Source organism: Monodelphis domestica, chromosome 2 (assembly GCF_027887165.1).
Source record: "Monodelphis domestica isolate mMonDom1 chromosome 2, mMonDom1.pri, whole genome shotgun sequence".
Taxonomy (NCBI): domain Eukaryota; kingdom Metazoa; phylum Chordata; class Mammalia; order Didelphimorphia; family Didelphidae; genus Monodelphis; species Monodelphis domestica.
Window position 1 is genome coordinate 199010169 of NC_077228.1, and position 21934 is coordinate 199032102.

The 21934-nt window shown below is 47.1% G+C and overlaps 1 protein-coding gene across 5 annotated transcripts in view; it reads left to right on the plus strand.

Moving 5' to 3' along the window:
* The window catches only part of TBKBP1 (TBK1 binding protein 1), a 31055-nt gene extending 9463 nt beyond the window's left edge, over nucleotides 1-21592 (plus strand). For 4 of the 5 annotated variants that reach the window (XM_056816829.1, XM_056816831.1, XM_056816830.1 and 1 more), the window contains 5 exons: nucleotides 441-628; nucleotides 1248-1309; nucleotides 16428-16546; nucleotides 16784-17511; nucleotides 19485-21592. In XM_056816829.1, coding sequence (XP_056672807.1) covers nucleotides 441-628; nucleotides 1248-1309; nucleotides 16428-16546; nucleotides 16784-17511; nucleotides 19485-19613 — 1226 coding nt within the window. In that variant the 3' untranslated portion in view covers nucleotides 19614-21592. The remainder of the gene's footprint in view (nucleotides 1-440; nucleotides 629-1247; nucleotides 1310-16427; nucleotides 16547-16783; nucleotides 17512-19484) is intronic. The other variant, XM_056816832.1, reaches the window with a different exon arrangement.
* The last annotated feature ends 342 nt before the right edge of the window (nucleotides 21593-21934 follow it).

Below are 21934 nucleotides of genomic sequence, written 5' to 3' on the forward strand. Positions count from 1 at the left end.
TTTCCTCCTTCCTGGTCCCCTCGGGTCACCACACAGACCCCCTCCTGCCCCCCCCCCAATTCTCTAGCTCTTTGCTTTGCCCAGCGTGCCGTTTCCCAGATGACCGGCAGAGGGCACCGCCCACCTAGACTCAGTGATGCCAGGCCCTGGTTGGATGGGTTGGGGAGTGGCGGGAGATGAGGAGTGAGCGAGACTTAGAATCCTCTGGGCAGGAGGACCTTGCACCGTGTGGGAAGAGGCGGCCTCCGAGGCCCTCCCACCCTCCTCGGCTATCCTTCGGGAGCGGTGGCTCGGCTACCTTGGGCCTGTCCTCTCACAGAGGCTGGTGAAGGGGGTGGGGGTGGGCGGGCGACCCTGGGGCTCCGCCGGCCCTGACCTTGCCCCCGCCATCCCCCTTCTTCTCTCTGCTCTCCTTCCTAACTCCCGCCTGCCCCCTAAAGTGCTAGAGCCTTCCCTGGGCTGGCCCAGCCCACCCAGTGTTGGGGAACTGGAGAGGAGGCGGCTGGAAGAGGCTTTGGAAGCAGCTAGAGGGGAGGCGAGGGGGGCCCAGCTCCGGGAAGAGCAGCTCCAGGCTGAATGTGAGCGGCTCCAGGGAGAGCTGAAGCAGCTCCAGGAGAGCAGGGCTCAGGTATGCCTCCCGGCGCCTCATCTGACCCTGCCTCTGCCTCCTTTTTTCCAGTTCCTTGGGGGCTTGGGGGTGGCGGTCCGGGGAGGTGGGAGGGGGCGGGAAGCACCTACAGAGAGCTGCCCTTCTGCTAGGTCAGTGGGACTAAACAAGATCTCCGGGGGAGTTTTGATAGGCAGTGGGGGGCATGGCGGTGGGGTATCCTGTCCCGGAGATGGGATCTGAAGTGGTGCAGGCTCCAGTGAGGTCTCACTTCTTGAGTTTTTTAAATTTAATTTATATTTCAATGAATGAAAAGGCCACCTCTTTCTCCCACCTTCTCTACCCTATCCCATTCCCTACTGAAAAAGAGGGAAAAACAAACCCGTGTAATAACCATACATACTCAAGCAAAATGACTTCCACATTGGCCATGTCCCCCCAAGAGGATGTCTCAATCTGTACTGAGCGCCTGCCACATTTCTGTCAGGAGATGGAGTCCTCTGGCATCCTGGTTGGCCATTGCACTGGTCAGAGGAGTCTTAAAAGTCTTTCAAAGTCATTTGCCTTTGCCCAGCGGTTATTCTTGTAGAACTGCTCCCACCTCTCCAGGGTCTCTCATCTTTGGACTTCTCTCTCTTAGGATTTGGCGTCCAACCAATCGGAGCGGGATATGGCATGGGTAAAGAGAGTCGGAGATGACCAGTAAGTGTCCCCTCCCCATCCTTCCTTTGACCTTTGATTCCATAATGATGAAGATGGGGGCGCAGGGATTGGCCCTGTGATTGCATTATTGCTAAGGAGAATTACCTGAAGAAGTCTTCATTACGGGGGTCTTAGGGGGTGACTTGGGTGGGGGACCCCGAGGAATTAATGACCCGTCCAGGGCTGCACAGCTGGGCCAGGGGCAGGTCTTTCTGACTATCCATGTACCGTTTCCTGCTTCTTTGTCATCATCGCCATCACTTATATAATACTGTAATATATTCAAGCCAATTCATAGGGTCTCGTTGAGTGCCAACAGCTGCCTATTAGAGCTGGTATGATCTGTATTGTACAAGGGAGTAGACGGAGAGCCCCCAAGGCGAAGACTCGCCCAGTGACGCCTAGGCCGCTCGGAGTCAGGGATGGAAGTCAAGCTCGGGTCTCCTGCCTCTCCAGACAGGCTGAAGCTCTGCCCCGCTGCCCCAGCTGGCAGGGAGCGCTTTAGGTTCTCTCAGGTGGCTCGTTCTCCCTGTGGTTTCTCTCTGGTGGGGTGGAGTTCAGGGGTGAGGAAGTTCCCCTGATTCTCTCCGGCCCAAGCCGGGCTCCTCTGACGGAGGAGCCGTGGTTGCTGCTGGGTGAATTGTCTGGCTGCTCTGGCCCTCCATTTCTCATAGGCACCAGGGAGAGGCAGCCCAGCCCCTTCTTCCTTCCCTGGCAAGGACAGAGGGGTTGGGGCCAAGTGTGATCGTTCTTAGGGTTCTCTTTTCTCTGCTTCTTTGAAGAATTTCCCTTCTGGATGGGGGATGGGCATTTAAAAATTGGAGGTTCTTGGAAAAAAGGCAGAAGCTTCCCTTGTATCACACAGCAAATAGGGTAGCATTCCAGGGGGATATACTGAAAGCCCCCCAAAGTGAAGGCTTGCCCAGTGACATACTGGTAGCTTTGAGTCAGAGATGGAAGTCAGGCAGGCAAACCAGGCAGCTAGGTAGCACAGTGGGTAGAGCACTAGGCCTGGAGTCAGGAGGTCCTGAGTTCAAATTTGACCTCAGACCCTTCCTAGCTGGGTGGCCCTGGGCAAGTCACTTAACCCCCATTACCTAGCCTCTTTTGCCTTGGAAGCAATATAGAGTATTGATTCTAAGACAGAAGGTAAGAGTCTTTTAAAAAGCCTAGCTAATAGGTAGGATCATGAAACCCTTCTCTGGACCTGGGGGAAAGGGATCAATACCCAGCAGCAGCTTTAGAAGACCCACCCCCACATCCTCACCCCCACAAACGGCCTCGTGTTTGTACTCCACCCCGACTTCCAGTTTCTATCAAATAATGTGGCCTCTGCCCAGAAAGGGGTCTGGAATGAGAATGCCAAGACCTGGCTCCTGCCACTGTCTCTGTGTGGCGTTGGGCCAGTCACTCCCCACTCTCTGAGGCCTCCGTTTCCCCAGCTGTAGAACGAGGGAGCCAGACTGGGTGACTCCTGAAGCCCTTTCCAGCTCTGAGGTTCTCCACCCTTCGTTCTAAGGTCCCTCCTTTGCTTTGCCATTGGAGGATATGGAGTTGCCTTGGAGATAAAGGAGAAAGATGGTTCCGGGCCGGCTATGAATGTGGGGCTCTGGCTATTGAGTGTCCCTTCCTTCTCCCTCTCCCTGCCCACTCCCCTAAGGCCTCTCTAGCCTAGTAAGACTCTTCCACTTCATCTAGTGCCGGCAACTAGAATCCAAAGGGGGATCGAAGGGTGCCAGGCTGGGCTCCGTTGCTGAGATGCTGAATCCATTGACTCACATTTTGGGGCCCACCTCAGGGGCTAAGGCCAGGGTCAATAAGCCCTTAGAGCAGCCCAGCTCCATGGGAGGGTGTCAGATGTCTAGTGGCTACTGCCCAAATGTGTCTGTGAGAGAGAAAATTCATTTTTTAATTGTACGGATGAAGGTCAGATCTGGATTGTGTAACCTTTTAAAGAAGAAATGAACAGACCCTAGTGTATGACCCTGGGCAAGTCACTTAACCCCCATTACCTACCCTGATCTCTTCTGCCTTGGAAACAATACACAGTATTGCAAATTAAAAAAAAAATTTAAGGAAAAAAGAAAGAAAAATGTTTTAAAAATATTCTGGAATAGGATTTTTAAAAGAGATTGTATGTATGTATATGTATATATGTGTATACAGACATATGTATAATACTTTAAAAGTTTTTATATAGACTTTTAATATATAAGTATATATAGAAGGATCAGGTGATATCTCCCTCTTACTGTCTCTGGGTCTGGGTATTAGAAGACCTGGTTTTTCTGGACTTCACTAATTAAATTACCATAACTAACCATAGTAATTTATTGTGTGACCCTGGGCCAGTCATGTCCTCTTTTAGGCTCTCAATGTCTCCAACTGTAGAATGTGGCAGTTAGACTAAAAGACCTCTATCTAAAGCCCCTTCCTGCTTTGGCACTCTGTGTCCTGCGTTCTAGGGTCCATTACGGTCCCGATGCTTTGTTTTTAAAGTTCTCTTGCAGCTCTGACATGCCATGTTCTATATTCTAGGGTCCTTTCTAGCTGTGGCGTTATGTGGTCCTAGCTCCCTCCTAACCTGCTAGCTTATGATCCTCTAAATTAATGCACTATGATGGGAAGTCACCATAATATTTCTGTATTACTTCTGGAAAGCGCTTATAATACATGTGGGTGGTGTGTCTAGGAACTAGAGTGAAGGCTCTGAGGATCTCAGATCTTACCTAACCTTTTTCTATCATCTGCAATAGAAGTTTATGTTCCCCAAGGAAAAGAGGGAAAACTTGGCCCTGAGGGGCAGTGTGGGACCTAAGGGAACCAAGGGAAAGGCAAGAGGAGGAGGAAGAGGAAGAAGAGAGGAAGAAAGAGGGGGAAGAAGAGGAAAAGGGGGGAGGAGGAAAGAATGACTACTGGGACTTCTATGCCAGTGGAGAGGATATTGCTGATGGATGTTGAACACTAGGGTTGCCAACCAGCTTGGTTTGGCTTTTTTTTTCCCCCAAAGTAAAGACAATTATGACTAGATTGTTTTTTTTTTTTAAACCCTTCTGTCTTGGAATCAATACTGTAAGGGTAAGGACTAGGCAATGGGGGTTAAGTGACTTGCCCAGGGCCACACAGCTGGGAAGTGTCTGAGGCCATATTTGAACCCAGGTCCTCCTGTCTCTAGGCCTGACTCTCAATCCAGCTGCCCCCAACTAGATTGCTTTTATGAGGAGGCAGAGTGTGGTGAAGAGGGAAAAACATCCCCTCATACATAATTAGAACACCCGAGTTTGATGTGACTTGGGGCGAGTTATTCCTCCTCCCTGGGTAAAGAGTTGAAGACCCTGTCTAAATTCCCTTCTAACTCAAAACCCTATGATATGAAGGAAGCAAAGCATCCTGGGTTTGGTTGGAGATGCTAACTCGGGTCCGTCTGATGTTTTACACTTCTGCCTGATTCTTTTCCTAATGATTTCAGTGACCTTAGCACATATGCAGGAAGGAGAGAGGTTCTGGGGCTGGGACCATAGCTGGGGCTCTGCTCACAGCACAGGGAGGACTACTGGGTTGGCTTATTTTAGCTAAAAGAGCCTAACATACGGACTTACTGGCCTGAGAGACTGGTTGCCAACCCCTGGACTAGACGGTCTCTAAGCAGAAGCATCATGGATTGTGATGGGGCAAGTCCAGAGTGGTTTTGTGGTTAACTTCCAGGGTGATGACTTCTCACTGGACCTCAGTTCCCTTCAGTGTAGGAGAAAGGAAACGGCAATAGAGGAAGGCCAAGGCCTCTCTTTCACCCCAGGAGACAATTCCTCTCTTCCTCCCCACCCACACAGGGACACACACACTGCCTGAATATCACGGACTTCTTTCTCTCTGCTTTTCTGGGCTCACTGGGGACAGAGATGCTCTTGTCAGCATTGTTCGGGTCCATTTCTCCCTCCTCATCTCTCACCAGCCTTCCTCCTTCTCTCACAAGGCAGTTTTCTACTTTCCACTCCTTCTCTGCCCCTCTGGGATAGGGTGTGGGAGAGCCTTGTACTTGAGCTAACCCCATGTATGCATCCCCTCTTTGCCCCACAGTTCTCAGGGGCCCTGAAAGGGGTGGGCAGCCCCAAGATGACAAGAGTTAGCCCTGAGAGGAAGTCTTGTTGACTCTTCACTCCTCCAGGTACTTTTCTTCACTTAAAAACCCAGCTCCTTTTGATAACTTACTCCTTCCCCATCTTTCCTTATTGACTTTCCCCCTTCTCATCCCTTGGGGACTTAAGACTCAAGCCCAGATGGACCCTGAGCCCCTTCTCTCCCTCCCTATTCCTCACTCCCCAGCTCCCTTTTCCTTGAGGTCTTCAAGCCCATGGAGTCTCTACCATCCATCCAGGACATCACCTTAGAGTTGGAAGGTACCTCCAGGCCATAAAATTCAGCCTTCTAGTTGATGCAGGAATCCCCTCTATGTTCTAGAGCTTCAGAGAGCTACCAGCTTCACTATCCATTCCATTGCTGGACAGCTCTGATTGTGGGAAACACTTTCCCTTTATGGAGCCCAAGTATGCCTAATTGAATTTTTATTGATATATTTTATTCCTGCATTGTCTTTATTTCCAAATAGATCTCTCCCCTGCCCATTGAGGCATTCCTTATAACAAAGATTAACAAGTAAAGAGGCAATGGATGGAGAGCCAGGCCTAGGTATGGGAAGTCCTGGGTTCAAATCTGGCCTCAGACACTTTCTAACTATGTGACCCTGGGCAAGTCCCTTAACCCCCATTGCCCTTACCACTCTTCTGTCTTAGAACCAACACACAGTATTGGTTCTAAGACAGAAAGTAAGGATTAAAAAATAAAGTAAAGAGGCAAAAAAAAAATTCAGTAAAACCAAGGAACCCAGCCACAGAGTTTGATGGGACATGTGATGTTCCCCGTCCATAATCCCCCACCTCTACAAAGAGGTGAGAAGGGTGTATTTTATATAGTGTTCTCTTGTGTCAAACTTGGTCATTCCAATTACACAGAGTTCATTTTGGGTTTTTAGTTCATTCTATTTATATTGTAATCACTGTGGGTGTTATTTTTCTGGTTCTACTTTATTTCACATTATTCTCTATATTATCTTGTACTCTTCATATCCCTTGTTTATTACGGTGCCATATTTGCTCCGCATTTCCCCAGTGAAGGGGAACCTATTTCGTTTCCAGTTGTTTGCTACCACAAAAAGCTTATTCCACATAATGACCCTTTAAACATGGGAAATCTGCTGTTGTGAACCCCTTAGGACCCCCCTTTTCCAAGTTAAACTCAACCAGTTATTTTGGATCTCAAGTCAGGAAGACCTGAGTTCAAATCCAGTCTGATACTTCCTAGCTATGTGACCTTGGACAAGCCATTTAAATTTTATTTGCTTCTGTTTCCTCACTGTAAAGTGGGAATAATAATAGTGGCTGCCTCTCAGGGTTGTTATAAGGATAAACTGAGATAATATTTGTTTAGTACTTAGCACAGAGAATTGGCACATAGTAGGCGTTTAATAAATGCTTGATCCCACTCTCCTGTCCTGGCCAGCTCCATCTGTTGTCAATCTCTCTTCTAAAATGTGGGACCCAGAATTGAACAAAACACACCAGATGGGTTCTGATCAAATGGGATAATGTTTGTAAAGTGCTTAGCACCATGCCTGGTACCTAGTAGTTGATTAATCCTACCCTTCCCTTCCTCCTCTGGCCAGGGTAGTAGATGACAGAAAGATCTCTCCCTTTCTCAGGACACTCTGCTTCTATTAGCGAAGCCTAAGGATGAATTCACCCTTTCTTTGGATGGCAGAATCTGGATTATAGAGGCAGTAGGTTATTCAGGCTGTAGATTATCTCCAATATAAATTCTTCCTTCCAAGTTTAGGAGTCATTAGACTTTGAGAGGAAGACCCAGGAATGAGATGAGAAGCCCCCAAATTCTTCAAACTTCTTGATATCTCATAAGATAGAACCATAGATCAGAGTCCAAGGTTATAAGCCTAGGAGAAGGGTCTTTCTAAATGGGAGTGAAGGGGACAGCTAAGTGGCTCAGCGGATTGAGAGCTAGGCCTAGAGATAGATGGGAGGTCCTGAGTTCAAATTTGACTTCAGATACTTCCTAGCTTTGTGGTCTTGGACAAGTCACTTAAACCCAGTTATCTAGTCCTTAACGCTCTGCTGCCTTGGAACCAATATAAAGTATTGATTCTAAGATGGAAGTTAAGGGTTTTTAAAAAAATAAATAAATGAACGAGAGTGAAGATTTCTTCTGTTGTCAATCTCCTTTGCTCTCTGAAAAGTGGTTTTAGGCATCTCAAGGCATGAAGAGGGAAGGGCCTCAGGTTTAGGGATGGAGGCTGATCTGAAATGACTGCCTTTGCCTTGCCCCTGTAGTCAAGGCTCAGGGTTCTGATCTCTGCCCCTTCTGACCACTACTTATGGCTTCACCTTCTCCTTCACCCACAAGTCTCTGCATGGGCTGTGGTTGTTTATCGGAGGAGAAGTGTGAAGTCCATAAAAGAAGATGGAAACTCTGTCTCAGGTGGAGGCCGAGACAGTAGTGTCAGGTCAGACCTGAACTCAGAGACTTGCCTTCCTTCCAAGTCTTATCCTTGGCCCCTAGAGCTTCTGTTGCTATTCCATTCATTCCTTCTCCCGTGCCTTCACCATATTGGGGGCCAGGGAGATTGAGGGGGTAGAATGGGTGCATTATGGTTCAAGTTGCAGTGAATTGGGAACTTTTTGAACTTTAGCCATTAACCCTTTCCCTACTACTATCAGAGGAATGGAGATGTCACCTAATTCTGTCTCCCTGGATGGAAAACTCACTGAAGGATCCCCTCATATTTGACCCCAGATGACTATGTAATTGATTTTTTAGTTGATTTGTCTAGATTTAATAGCTACCATGCCAAAATATGCCTCTATCCCTTCTTACTTTAGGGTCCCTTCTGATTCTTTATCCCACCCTCTACCTAGGTGCCTAACAGCCAAGGCCCTGGTTGGAAAAGTGAGCAAGCGGGATCTTAGAAGGAAGCAGAGTCTCTAAGGGCAAGCAGAATAGTCTTTGGAGGTCTCTTAGATCCTGAGGGATCCTCTATGGAATTTCCTAGTTTGGCTGTACTGAATAAGGCTTTCTGGAGGAAAAGTAAGGAATTGTGTTAGGCTGGAAGGAAAGGAAAGGTTTCTCCTTGACCTGAGATTCTAGGAACCACCTGCTGGAGTTGGAGGGGGAAGGAGGTGGGAGGGGAAGAGAGTGTAGGGGGAAAGAAGCACCCCAGAGGAAGTGGTTGCAATGCTTAGACTTCCTCCTTCTTCTCTTCCTCCTCCTCCTCCTCCTCCCCCCCTCTCCCCCTGGCCCTTCAACCTCAAAGGCCGCTCCACTGCCTTGGTGACCAGCCCCCTCCTTTGGTGGGGTAGGAAGGGCAAGGGTAGGTGTGGCTGCATCAGTGGTGGAAAGTTTGGTCTATTGTTCCTTTTATCCCCAGGGTGGGGTGACCCAAGGGCAGCAGTGGTGATGGGCTATAGACATGGGTATCAACAAGTCACTATTCTTGAACTTGACCCTAACCTGAATTCTCATCTCAACTCTAAATCTGAACTTCACTCTTGACCTTAATTCTGAGTCTGACCCTATTGATCCTAATTTTGATCTTGGTGGTACTTCACTGATACAAATTCTTAACTAGTCCTTGACACTAGTCCTTCTCCTAATCCTTGTTTGAATTCTACCCTTTATGCTAAATTTGACTGATGCAACTCTAATCCCAATCTTAGCTCTAATAGTTCTGAAAAGATCTAGCACACATTCCTGTGTACAAGCTAAGTGTCCAATGGTATAGCCTGGTGTGGTGGAAGGTGACTAGAACTTAGGCTAAGAAACCTGGGTTCTAGGCCAGTTCTGCCATTTATAGCTGAACATGGCAAGGCATGTCCCCTCCTTAAGCACTCAGAAGAGTATATCCCCTTCTGTGTAGTGGAGAGAATAATACAAAATGCTGTTTTGTATTAAAGCAGAGGAAAATGAAACCATTGGGCGTCTCCGAGGTCCCTTCCAGATCTAAAGTTCATGGTCCTCTGAAGTAATTGATCCAACGTCACATAGCTATCAATGGCAGAGACCCCATTAGCCTGTTCTTATTCCTATTTCAATTTGTTATGCCTTGCTTGTGCCCCAATGGGAAGATGAACCAGAAAATCTCTTGATGTCCTGTCCATTGCTAAAATCTACAATTTGATGATTTGATGAAATATTTTTTGCATCAGTGAATGAATTGATGCATAATTTATTTATTCATTCAATGGCTCAGATACCTGCAGATGGAGCCCCTTACCAGCCCCACTTTCTGGCCTCTGGGTCTTTTGGACATGTTTACTCTGTTGAATCCCTTTTCAGGGACTGAGATGGTTTCAACCTTTCTGGGTCTCCACATACCCATTTAGATGGCACCTTTTCTTCTCTCTCTCATATGTGTGGGAACTTGTGCTGTGGATGCAAAGTCCTCTAAGGTCTCTCTACCCCTGGGGTTCTTCCCATCCATTCATCCATCCATCCATCCATCCATCCATCCATCTATACAGCCATATCCTTCTCCTTTTCTTCCTCTTCTTCCAATTTCTATTTGTTTTCCTTTAGTCCCTTGCTCTCCCCTGAACCAGTCCAGTACTTCTTGCTTCCAGGGTTCCTCTTGAATACAGAAGGGTAGTGGGTAAGCACTGTCAATGTTACCCAGGCCTTAGAGTGAGGAGAACCTGGATTTGAGTTATGCCTCCAACACTTATGACCTTTCTGTGTGTGTACACGCTTTCACTTGTAAAATGAGAATGATTGTGCCTTTCTTACATTGTGTTTTACAATTCTTAAAGTGTTCTATAAATGGTGACAATTATTATTATCGTTATCATTTTCATTATTGGGCCAAACAAAAGCAGGTGGAGCAAATGTGAATTTGGAATCAGAGGTCCTCCCATTTAAACCTGGTTCGGTTGCTGATTAGCTGTGACCTTGGGCAATCCACTTTGCCACAATCAGTTTCATTATCTATAAAATTGGGGGCTGAACTAGATGACTTCTAAGGACTCCCTGAGGGCTAAATCAAGGATTTTGGGATCTTACATTTCTGCCCTTTCCTTTCTAAATTTAATTTAACAAAGACTTATTAAGTATCTACTATGTATAAGGCACTGGGAATACACTGATGAAAAAAGGTCATCCCGGCCTTCAAGGAGCTTTTATTTCAGAAGCAGTCATATATACCCACGTATAACGATGGTGCTGGAGAAAATGTGATAAAAGCAATGGAGAGAATTCAATAGAGCATAGAAAAGAAGGTTGAGGAGATAGATAACTTCCCAAACTGCTTTGATGAGGAAGAAAGAGAAATAGCACTTAAGTGTAGGCCAGAACTTCAGGAAACAGTGTGTATTTGTGTAAATCTTTCTGAGTATTTATGAGTTTTAGTTTTGTTTTGTTTTTCCACTGAATTTGCAGTGTTTCCAACATGAGTCATGTTGCTTCTTGGTTTCTTCCAGGGGGCACAGCATGGCTTGACCTCTCAACGCTGGCCTTGTTGGACATCTGGGGGCAAAGCCCTGGGAGGGAAAGGAGGTGTTTGTTTGGAGCAGTAAGGGTGTGAGGAGGAGGACTTCCTTAGAGGCCAACCGGAATTTGCATGGGAAAGGTCTATGGGAACCAGCACTGTGGACAGAGAATTGCAATAGCTTTTGTCTCAGTCAGTTCCCACTGCCCTCAGAATCCCTGGGAAGAGCTCTCTTCCCTGCCTCCTCCCATTAAGGCTTCACTTTCCCAATCCAGTTTCCACCCCATGGTTCATCCCAGCCAGGAATTCTGGCCTCATCTCTCCCTTTCTGCCTTCCCTCATCCTCTTTCTGACACAGAGGGGTGACAGCACTCAACTCCACTCCTAGGTCGTGTTGTGACTGGCAGGAGCAGTGTTGGGAGGGGATGGAGAGGAAGGGAGAGGTGATAGGAACCCGGGAATTAGACTGTCAGGTGAAGAAACAGAGGTACACTGGGAGACTGCTGAGACCCTGGGGTGGGAGGTGGGTGTGAAGGCGCCGACCTGTATCTGTCACCTGGAATCTCAGCAGCCAGGAGAGCGGCAGAGAGGACTGTTGGATGTTTGGGCTGTTGAAGAGATTTAGTCCAATCCCTTTATTTTGCAGCAAGAAGAAACTGAGACCCCTTGTGAGTTCCTTGGGGTTAGGAACTGTCTTTTTTTTTAACCCTTACCTTCTGTCTTAGAATCAGTACTAAGTATCAGTTCCAAGGCAGAAGAGTGGTAAGGGCTAGGCAATGGGGGTCAAGTGACTTGTCCAGGGTCACACAGCTGGGAAGTGTCGGAGGTCAGGTTTGAATTTAGAACCTTTCAGCTCTAGGCCTGGCTCTCATTTCACTGAATCACCTAGCTGCCCACAGTCACTTTCTTTTGCTTGCTCTTAGCATAGTGCCTGACACATAGTAGTCACTTAAATGCTTGTTCTTATTTAGTCTTATCTGATTCTTTGTAACCCTACAAGGGTTTTCTTGGCAGAGATGTTGGAATGGTTTGCCATTTCCTTCTCCAGCTCATTTTACCAAGGAGGAATTGAGGCAAACAGGGTTAAGTGACTTGCCTAGGGTCACTGCCTTAGACCACCAAGTTGGGTGGCCCCTTTCTAGCAACAGAATTCTGTGGGGGCAGAGCTGGTTTCTTTTGGGACTCAATCTCCTCACTCCCCCTTCCCCTGCAGAGAAATGAATTGAATGAGTTAAAAATAATTCTGCTGGGTGAGGGGGTGTTGTCCCTAACCACCCCCAGGCTCCTCCACCAACCCAGCAAGTAAGCAGCTCAGTCATTCTTTGTCTCTGGTAGCCCAGCTTTTCCTGCCTTCTGAAGCCCTAACCTCATCCACTTCCCCTCCTTGAGTGGTCACACACACACACACTCACACAATCTCTCTCTCTCTCTCTCTCTCTCTCTCTCTCTCTCTCTCTCTCTCTCTCTCTCTCTCTCACACACACACACACACACACACACACACACACTCCATTCTGTCTCTCCCTCTTTTTTCCTCAGGCACACATTCACATACACACACCCACTCATATTCACAAGCATACACATTAATCCAGTGTTACACCCACACCCACAGGCTCATTTACCTCCCCAAGTCCCCATCTCAGCATCCAATTTGGGTCATGTTACCCTTGCCTTGGATTTTGCTCCCAGGTCAGTTTCCAGGGGTCCAGGTCCTCATTGAAATCAGTTCAGGGGGCTGTAATCTTTGAGTTTACAAATCACTTTACATACACCATCTCATTTTATACTTACAATAGCTCGGGGAGTCAAATGTCACAGATACTATTAGACCCATTTTGTAGATGAGGAAACTGAATCTCAGAGAAATCACACATTGAACAAATGCTAGCCCAAGGCTTTTTGACTCAAGTCCAGTAGTTTATCCACTCCCCATGTGCCTCACTATCACGATGTCTCTTACTTCTGTGCACTTGAGACAATGTTTGGTTTGGGTTTTCCCCTTGAACTTATTCACAAAGCAAAGAAAACTGGCAAATTCACAAAATATATACGAGGGTGAGGGTGTTGGAGATGCATATAGATAGTTCTGGAGAAGACTCTTGGACAGTCCTTTGGACAGCAAGGAAATCAAATCAGTCAATACTTAAAGAAATTAATTCAAACCATTCGTTGGAAGGGCAGATGCTGAAGGAGAAGCTTAACTACTTGGCCACATGATGAGAAGACATGATTCACTGGAATTCCTAGTCTTCCCATAAGGGCTAAACTGTGTCTCTGTGACCCATCAACTGGCCTTTCTCCCCATAATTTTTTTAGTTGATTATTTTTAATTAACATGTTCTAAAAAGATTTTTATCTAAGTAAGAAGACCACAATGTTGGGAAAAATTGAAGGCAAAAGGAAAGAGGGAAAGGCAGAGAATGAAAAGGCTAGATAATGTCATGGAAGCAATGAGCATTAGCCTGGACAGACTTTAGGAGAGAGTGGAGGATAGAAGGGCCATGGGGTCACAGAGAGTTGGACATGACTGAGTGACTGAACGGAAACAACGGAAAGCTGATTCTGTCCAGCATAGACTAGACAAGCTCTTAATTCTTATCTAACTACAGATCTCCTGGCTGAAGTGCTAGCTATTTAGAGGCAGTGTTCTATGGTGGAAGTCACACTTGTCTGTTATAGGACATAGATTGAGAGAAAGAAGGATCTTTAGAGGTCACTGAGTCTATTCCCTTAATTTTATAGTTGAGGAAACTGAGTCACAGAGTTTGAGAAACATGCACAGAGGGGCAGCTAGGTGGCACAGTGCCAAGCCTGGAGGGAGTTGGGATAACTGGGCTTTAAATCTGGCCTGAGATACTTTCTAGCATGTGACTCTGGGCAAGTCACTTAACCCTGTTTGCTTAGCTATTGCTGTTCTTCTGTTTCAGAGTTGTTACCAACATAGAAAATAAGAATGAAAGAGACAGACAGACAGGATCATACAGTATAGTGTCTGAGACAGGTCAAGTGCCCTAACCATTGAAAATATTTTGACTCGGGTATTTTTGGTTAGCTATGTGATTCTGGTTCAGAGGCAGTATGGTACAGTGGATAGAGAACAAGACATAGAATCAGAAAGACTTTGATTCAAATTCTGCCTACTTCCAAGATGTATAACTAGAAATGCCATTCAATCAGTTATACCTGCTGTTATAGGTGAGTCACAGATCCTTGACATATTGATGTCATTTTAATCCCTCTGAATCTCAGTTTCTCCATCTGTAAAATGGAGATAAGAATATTTTCATAGCTTGTGAGGAAAGTGACATGTGAACTTTAAAAAGAACCATAGGAATGTAAGCTATTATTTATTATATGATTTTCTTAACCTCTAGAACATTTCAGTCCTTTCTGAGAATGCTTTTAATCCATGCCAGGATTTATTTCTAAAATCTTACAAGGCTGTTTAATCCTTCCTTTCCCCTAACCCCCTTCCCAGCAGTCATTCATCTTACTTTCCTAGTCTTTCCATAAAGGCTGTGACTTAGGTAAAGTTTAGATTCCAAAGGGATTTTGTCTCTCTCAATTGGCCTCTCTCCCCATAATTTTTTAGTTTATTATTTTTATTTTTAATTAATATGCACTAATAAAATATATATCAATGCCCCAGTTGATCAAGTTCAATTTAAAAAACAAAGCCTTTAATACATAGCAACATAGTTTGGTGGGGAAAACTCCTACGTGAGCCATCTTGGAAAATATCTTTCTGTATCCTCTTTAGAAGGAGATGACTGTCAGGTTTGATCTTCATTCTTTTGGACTCATGGTTGGTTTATCACTGGGTTGGTCAGAGTTTTTCAAGGTCATTTAAAGTTGCTTTTCTCAATAATGTTGGCATGATATACAATTGTTCTCCTAGTTTTGCTCATCTAGTTCTCCATCAGATTCTAGAGATCTTTCCAATTTCCTCTGAAGCTGTCCATTTGTTTAATCTTTTCTCATGGTCCAGTAACATTCCATTAATTCATATGGCATGCTGATTTCTTTTTAGTTATTCTCCAATAGGAAGACATACCTTTAGTCACTATTTTTTGGCTACTACCAAAAGAACAGCTTATACATATTTTTGGACATAATAAATCCATTTCATCTTTCTACAACTTTTTGAGGTATGAGCCTACTACCCATATAGCTGGGCTAGAGGGTATGTAATACTCAGTTTGGTAACATTCTGGGCATAGTTCCAAACTGCTTTATAGAGTGGCTGAGTCAATTCACATATACCAACAATGCCTGGTGTGCCCGTTTTCCTACAACCCCTCCAGCATTTGTCATTTCCCTCTTTTGTCAACTTTGCCAGTCTGATAGGTGTTAAGTTAGAAACTCAAATTTGCTTTAATATGCATTTCTCATAAGCAGAACTGGGAGAACATTGTACACAATAACAGCAATATTGGATGATGATTATCTGTGAAAACTTGGCTACTCTCAGCAATGGGACAATCCTGAAAGACTTATGACGGGGAATGCTCTCCACCTCCAGAGAAAGAACTGTTGGAGTTGTCTTTCACATCAGTATATTTATGGTTTTATTTTGGGGGTTTGGTTATGTATGAGTTTGCTCTTACAACAATGTCCAGTGTGGAATTATATTTTACATGACAATAAAAATAAACAAAATAAATGACTGAGGAACCAGTGCAGCTAGATGACTCAATAAATTGAGTATAGCCTGGAGGCAGGAGGTTCTGGGTTCAAATATGGCCTCAGATACTTCTTAGCTATGTGGCCCTGGGCAAGTCACTTAACCCCATTTGCTTAGCCCTTGCCCTTCTGTCTTAGAGTTGCTACTAAGAAAGAAAATAAAGGCTTTAAAAAATTATTGAGGACCAAATTGGGGGTTTGTTCATGTGGATAATATCTACTAATATTTGTCATACTAAAATTTAAAACTAATATAAATTTTAAAATAAAAATGCATTTCTCTAATTATTAGTGATTCTGAGCATTTTTTTCATATTGTAGATTGCTTCTTTTGAAAACTGTCCTTTGACCATTTATCTGTTAGAGATTCCCACCACTTTTTCATGTTCCAATCCTGGCTTCTAGGTTTAATTGCTACACATTGAATGAGTTATTTCCCATCTCTGAGCTTGTTTTCTCATTGTTAAAAGGAAGGAATTGGGTTGGATGATCTTTTATGATCTCTTCTAGCCAGGCTTTAATTGGGAATTTTTTCAACTAGGGCAAAAGTTGTGGAGGGGGCAGTGAATAGGCTGATGGGGGATTGTGGGCTGGGCCCAATTAAGGATACAGGATGGGTGGGTGTCTGCTTTGGACCCAGCTCTCTTCCTCTCTCCTGGTTCCCCACTTTGGGGCTGTAATCAACCGAAGGTCAAAAATTATAAGAAAGGGATCTCTAGACCGCTATGGGGAAGATACACCTGCCTGCCCTGGTGCTGATGCCTGAGTCAGAGCCTTGCCTGCCCTTTCCTGGTTACAGTTTGACCCTCCAGCTCTAAATCCTAGTGATCATAGGGAATATGCAAGACCGTGGCAGGGCTCTATCCCTAATTTTTGCGTGTTCCATAGGGTTAACTTGGCTCTGGCCTACACAGAACTGACTGAGGAACTGGGCCGGCTCCGGGAGCTAAGTTCCCTTCAGGGGCGGATCCTGAGGACCTTGCTACAGGAACAAGCCCAGAGGAGTGGTGAGCAGGGCTTGGGTGAGGATGAGGCGGGGCGGGATGAGAGAGACAGGACTAAGGGCTCTGCTAGGTCCTGAGGGGTCATGGCAACCACAGTGAAACACATGCCTCCCCTGCATGCTGAGGTCCTTCCATTCCCCAAGGGTGGGGAAGCTGGCTCCTTATAAACACAATGTGCTCCGCTTTCCTGAGGCCTGATTTCCCCCTTATGCCCCCATTTCACCCTCTTTTGCCTTCCAGGCCAAAGACACTCCCCTCTCTCCCGGGGTCACTCTCCATCTCCACAGTGCCCTTCACCATCCCCGCCAGCCCGGGCTCCCCCACCCGGGCCCCAATGTCAGTCCCCGGTCCCCCAGCGCCGCTCCCCTGTTCCTCCTGTACCCCCGTGCCCTTCGCCCCAACAGCGCCGCTCCCCTGCCTCACCATCCTGTCCGTCACCTGCCCATCAGCGCCGCTCCCCTGTGCCCCTGCCGCCCCCTCCGCCATGTCAGTCTCCCGCCCCTCAGCGCCGCTCCCCTGTGCACCTCCCCTGCCCAGCTCCCCAGCCGCGGCCCCCACCAGGGGAGAGGACTCTGGTGGAGCTGGCCTATGCCAAGCCACCCAGTCACCACGTGAAGGCTGGCTTCCAGGGGCGCCGGAGCTACTCCGAGATGGCTGATGGGGCGGGCTACGCAGGAGCTGTCCCCTGGCTTCAGGCGGAGGCCTCCACGCTGCCCAAGCCCCGGCCCTACGGCGGGGAGCTCTACAGCCCCAGCCAGCCTCTCAGTCCCCGAAGCACCTTTGAAGGCATCCGGCTTCGGTTCGAGAAGCAGTCTTCAGAAGAGGAAGAGTGGGCTGTGCCCAGCCCCCCCAGCCCAGAGGCGGGCACCATCCGATGCGCTTCTTTCTGTGCCGGTTTCCCAATCCCTGAGACGCCCACTGCTGCCTACACCCACGCAGAACATGCCCAGTCCTGGCCGTCCATTAATGTGAGTGAGTGCCCAGGGACTCCAGCAGGGCAGGGGTGGGTGGGGATAGAGCCGTCCAAGGGCCCCTGACACGCCTGAAGTTGCCCAACCTTCCTTCTGGGGAGCTCAGTCTTCTCCCAACCCATCTGCAAACCCAATTCAAGGCATTTTGGATGACAAACATTTGAATGCCAGCTCTGTGCCGGGCTTTAAGCCACAAAATTAAAAATGCCCCCGCCCCCCCCCCCCATAGTGTGTTAGAGATCACATGGATATTATACTGGCAGGGAACAGCAGAGAACCCATTGTTAAACAGGAAGATCCTGGCAGTAGCAGCAAAAGGTGGCGCCTGAGTTGGGCCTTGAAAGAACAAGTATTTATTGTTGCTCAGTCTTTTTCAGTCATGTTTCTTTGTGACCCCATTTGGGGTTTTCTTAGAAAAGATATTGGAATGGTTCGCCATTTCCTTCTCCTGCTCATTTGACAAATAGGGAAACTGAGGCCAAAAGAATTAAGTGACATGCCCAGGGTCTCACATCTAGTATTCTGAGGCCAGATTTGAATGCAGGAAGATGAGTCATCCTGATGCTAGACCTGGTGCTCTAACCACTAGGAAAACTAACTGCTCCGAGAATTTAAGTGTCCACTATATGCTAAAAGCTTTATAAATATCTCATTAGATCTTCATGGTAATTCTGGGAGGTAGGTGCTATTATTATCCTCCCTTACTGTTGAGAACATGAAAGCAGAATGACTTGCCCAGGTAGGAAGTGTTATAGGCTAGATTTGAACTCAGATCTTTCTGACTCCAGGCCACCATCATCATTCTATCCACTGTACCACCTAACTGCCTACGTGTGTGTGTGAGATAGAGATAGATAGAGAGACAGACAGACACAGAGACACACACACACAGAGAAAACTGAGAGATGAGTTTCAAGTTTTTCAGTGACTAGAAGGATGCTTCTAGACAGGATGATACTACTTAAGTGGATAAAGGCAAGCTGGGGTGAAGAGCAGGGTTTTTTGAGGTGGAGTGAGGAGGAAGATTAGTCAGTTAATAAACATCTATTAAGCACCTAACATATATCATTATGTTTAATTGCCACCAATACAAAGAAAAGCAAAAGACATTCCTTACCCTCAAGGAGCTTACAGTCCAAGGGAGGGAGAAAACATGTAAGGAACTATATACAAACAGGATAAATATAAATAGAATTTGAAAGTAATAGTGGGGCATCAGGAAAGGCTTCCTGCAGAAGGTAAAATTTTAGTTGGAAGTTCTGGACTTTTTGAGTTTAAGATACTTCTTGGACATCCCAGTGGAGATCACTAGCCAGGGGCATTCAAAATTAGATTTCAGGAGAGATTGGGGTTGAATTGATAGATATGAGTCATCTTCATCTGCATAGAGATGATAATGATGAGAAATGAGAGGAGAAAATAAAATCATAGAGGGTGTATAGAGAGAAGAGGAGACAGAACCATCAGAGACAACTCACTTATGGGACAGGTATAGGAGAAGATGAAGAACACTAAAGAAAACTCAGGAGGATGTCAGGAGACAGAGTAAAAGACCAAAATGAATAGTCCCTGCCCTCCAGGAGCTTACCTTCTATTGGATGTATAGGATGTCTTAGTCAAGAGAACCCATGGAAAGTAGAATGAAGGAAACTAAGGGAGGAGAGAGTAAGTAGAAGGGAGGAAGGGTTAACAGGGTAGAATATGCAGCTAAAATGAGAAGGATGGAGACTGGCAGGGCTGGAGATTGAAGAGGAGTGGAAGACTGGATTGTGTTCTAGGACCTGGGGATGCAAAACCAAAAAATGAAAATCCCCATTGTCATGAAGTTTGTATTTTAGTTGATGGGTGTATAAGTTAGGGCTGTGATGGGGTCCAAGAATAAGGAGAAAAGGAAGGAAAAGTATGAAGGCTGTGGGTAGGGCAAGGAAAGATCTCAAGAATGACTCCCATCTTTCTCCTTCTCCTTCCAGTTGCTAATGGAGACTGTGGGTTCCGACATCCGAAGTTGTCCTCTCTGTCAGCTGGGATTTCCCGTTGGGTACCCGGATGATGCACTCATCAAACACATTGACTCACACCTGGAGAACAGCAAAATATAGGGCACTCCTACCTCCCCCCATTGGCCCTTCATCCCCTCCCCTCCCCTCACCAGACAAAACCATTCTCCCATACTTTGAATGCTGCATGATTCTCGCAGGGTCTGCCCCCTTCCCCCCATGCTACTCCCAGATACCTCCACTAGCTACCCACAAGTCTCGCTATGTGTGCTGTCTCCCTCTCCTACTGCCAGTCACCATTTAGGTCTGGCTCACCCCAGGAGGAGATGCCAAGATCCCTTCCCTGCCTCTTATGCTTCCTCTGTGGCTCTGCCCCAGGGAAGTTGGGGACTGGGTGGGGATGGGTCAGGGTTGTCTGTCCCCCTCTGAGTCTCTTTGTTCACCTTCCAGTTCACAAATTGTGTGAGATGCAGCTAAGTCTCTAATATCATGGGGCTAGTGGGGGGAGGGGAAGGGGAAGGGATTTGTGAACTTCAGGAGGCCCCACCCCACCCTGGAGATGTCTCTGTGATGTGTCCTTGTTACCACACCACACCACACCCCATCTTGGTCCTCCATGGTCCCCCCACTCCAGGTCCTCAGCCTTGCCTGGCATTAATGTCAGGTGCCAACTTTTCCCTATGCACTGAGTCGCCTGGAGTGGGGCTCCCCTGGGGAGAAAATACTAGATTTAGCCACCCCCTCATTCCTCTCTTCCCACATACATTTGTCCATCCATACATCCCAGGGCTACCTCTCCTTACACTATTCCTAGAAAGTTCTCCCCAGCTCCCAACTGCCCCCGCAGCAGGGATTGGATGATTAACTTTAGAGACTGGAGTGAGGGTGCTGCCCTTCCTACCACACTTGCCTGCCTTCCTGGACCTGAGCATACTATGGATCTGCCCTACCCTCCTCCTCCTTCTGGCCTTCCCAAAGTCAAGTAGCCACCCCTAACTCCCACTACCAATGCTTCAATTCGAGGTTTCGTGTGTGTGTGTGTGTGTGTGTGTGTGTGTGTGTGAGTGTGTGAGTGTGTGAGTGAGAAAGAGAGAGAGAAAGAGAGGGAGAGTCAGTCATACCCAGCAAGGAGGTGCTGAGTAGTGATGGGGTTGCATTAGGAAGATTCCCTGGATGTGCCAGCCTAGGTTGGCAGGTTTTCCCTCCCTTCCCAACTGGATACCATCTGTGTCAACTTGCTGGTCCCAGGCGCTCATCTGGTTACCTGACTGAGTTCCTGGAACCTTCATCTCACATAGTGGTGGGCAGATCTTCCTTTCCTATTGCCCAGACACCATTACCACAAGTGCCCTGGGAACCCAGAAGGGGCTGGTGCCAGGTCAGGCATGGGCATTGGCATTGCTTCCCTGGGTGTCAGACCGGATTCCTGTAAAGTGGGTGGGTTGGTAGGCAGCCCAAACTGTTCCCCAGTGCCCAGGTGGGAGTGGGCAAAGGGTGGGCACCTGGGCCTAGCCTGACCCTGAGAATTGGCCAAGGGCAGGCCACTGAGATCTGCTTTAAAAAGAGCTAACTCCCTCAACTGATTCCCCCCTCCCCACCTCCCACCCACACTCCCTCTGTGAAATCTACCTCAGAGTTGATAAATCCCAGAAGGATGGGTATGAGGGGACGGGCTGTGGGGAGGGAAGACCCCCAGGGCCAAGAAGGAGAACTCCCACAGGGAGAGCCCGAACCCCCGATGATTAAACCAACTTTCCCTTTCCCCCCACAAGCACCACCTGGTGGTCAGGGGCGGAAGAGTGCTGCTTTCAATGCATGTACAGTTCTGATCCAACTCTTCCAGAATTCCCTTGACCATCACAGCTCTCCCCAACTCCTGGTTTCCTACCCCTTCGCCTCTGTTCTGGGGGTGTGGGGGTGGTTGCAGGAGGGAGGTGTGCTGCAAGAACTCCAGAGACACACAGACCTGGCTGTATCATCTGAACCTGAGAGTTCCCCTGAAGGAGGGGGCAAGGCACAAGGGAGGAGGGAGAGGGGGGCCCAGTGCTCTGTGAACAAAATAAAAGTCCAAATAAAAGTTACCTGTCCTGTGTGAGTGCCCCTGTCTTTCCCCTTTGGGGGAAATATTGCCTTGGACCCATATCCCTCCTCTTTTCTTCCCCCTCCCCCACAATACAATACAAAGAGGCAGGCAAACTACTTCCTGTGGATGGAGAGAGAAGCCTGCATAACAATGAGAAAAATCTTCCAATTTGATGGTTTTCAAAAAGAATCTGAAGGACCTTAAAGGAGGCACATGAATGAAAGTGTCTCCCACAGTAATAAAGAAATAGCTAGGGCTCAATGGATAGAGGGCCAGATCTAGAGACCAGAGATTCTGGGTTCAATCACGACCTCAGATACTTCCTAGCTGTGTGACCCTG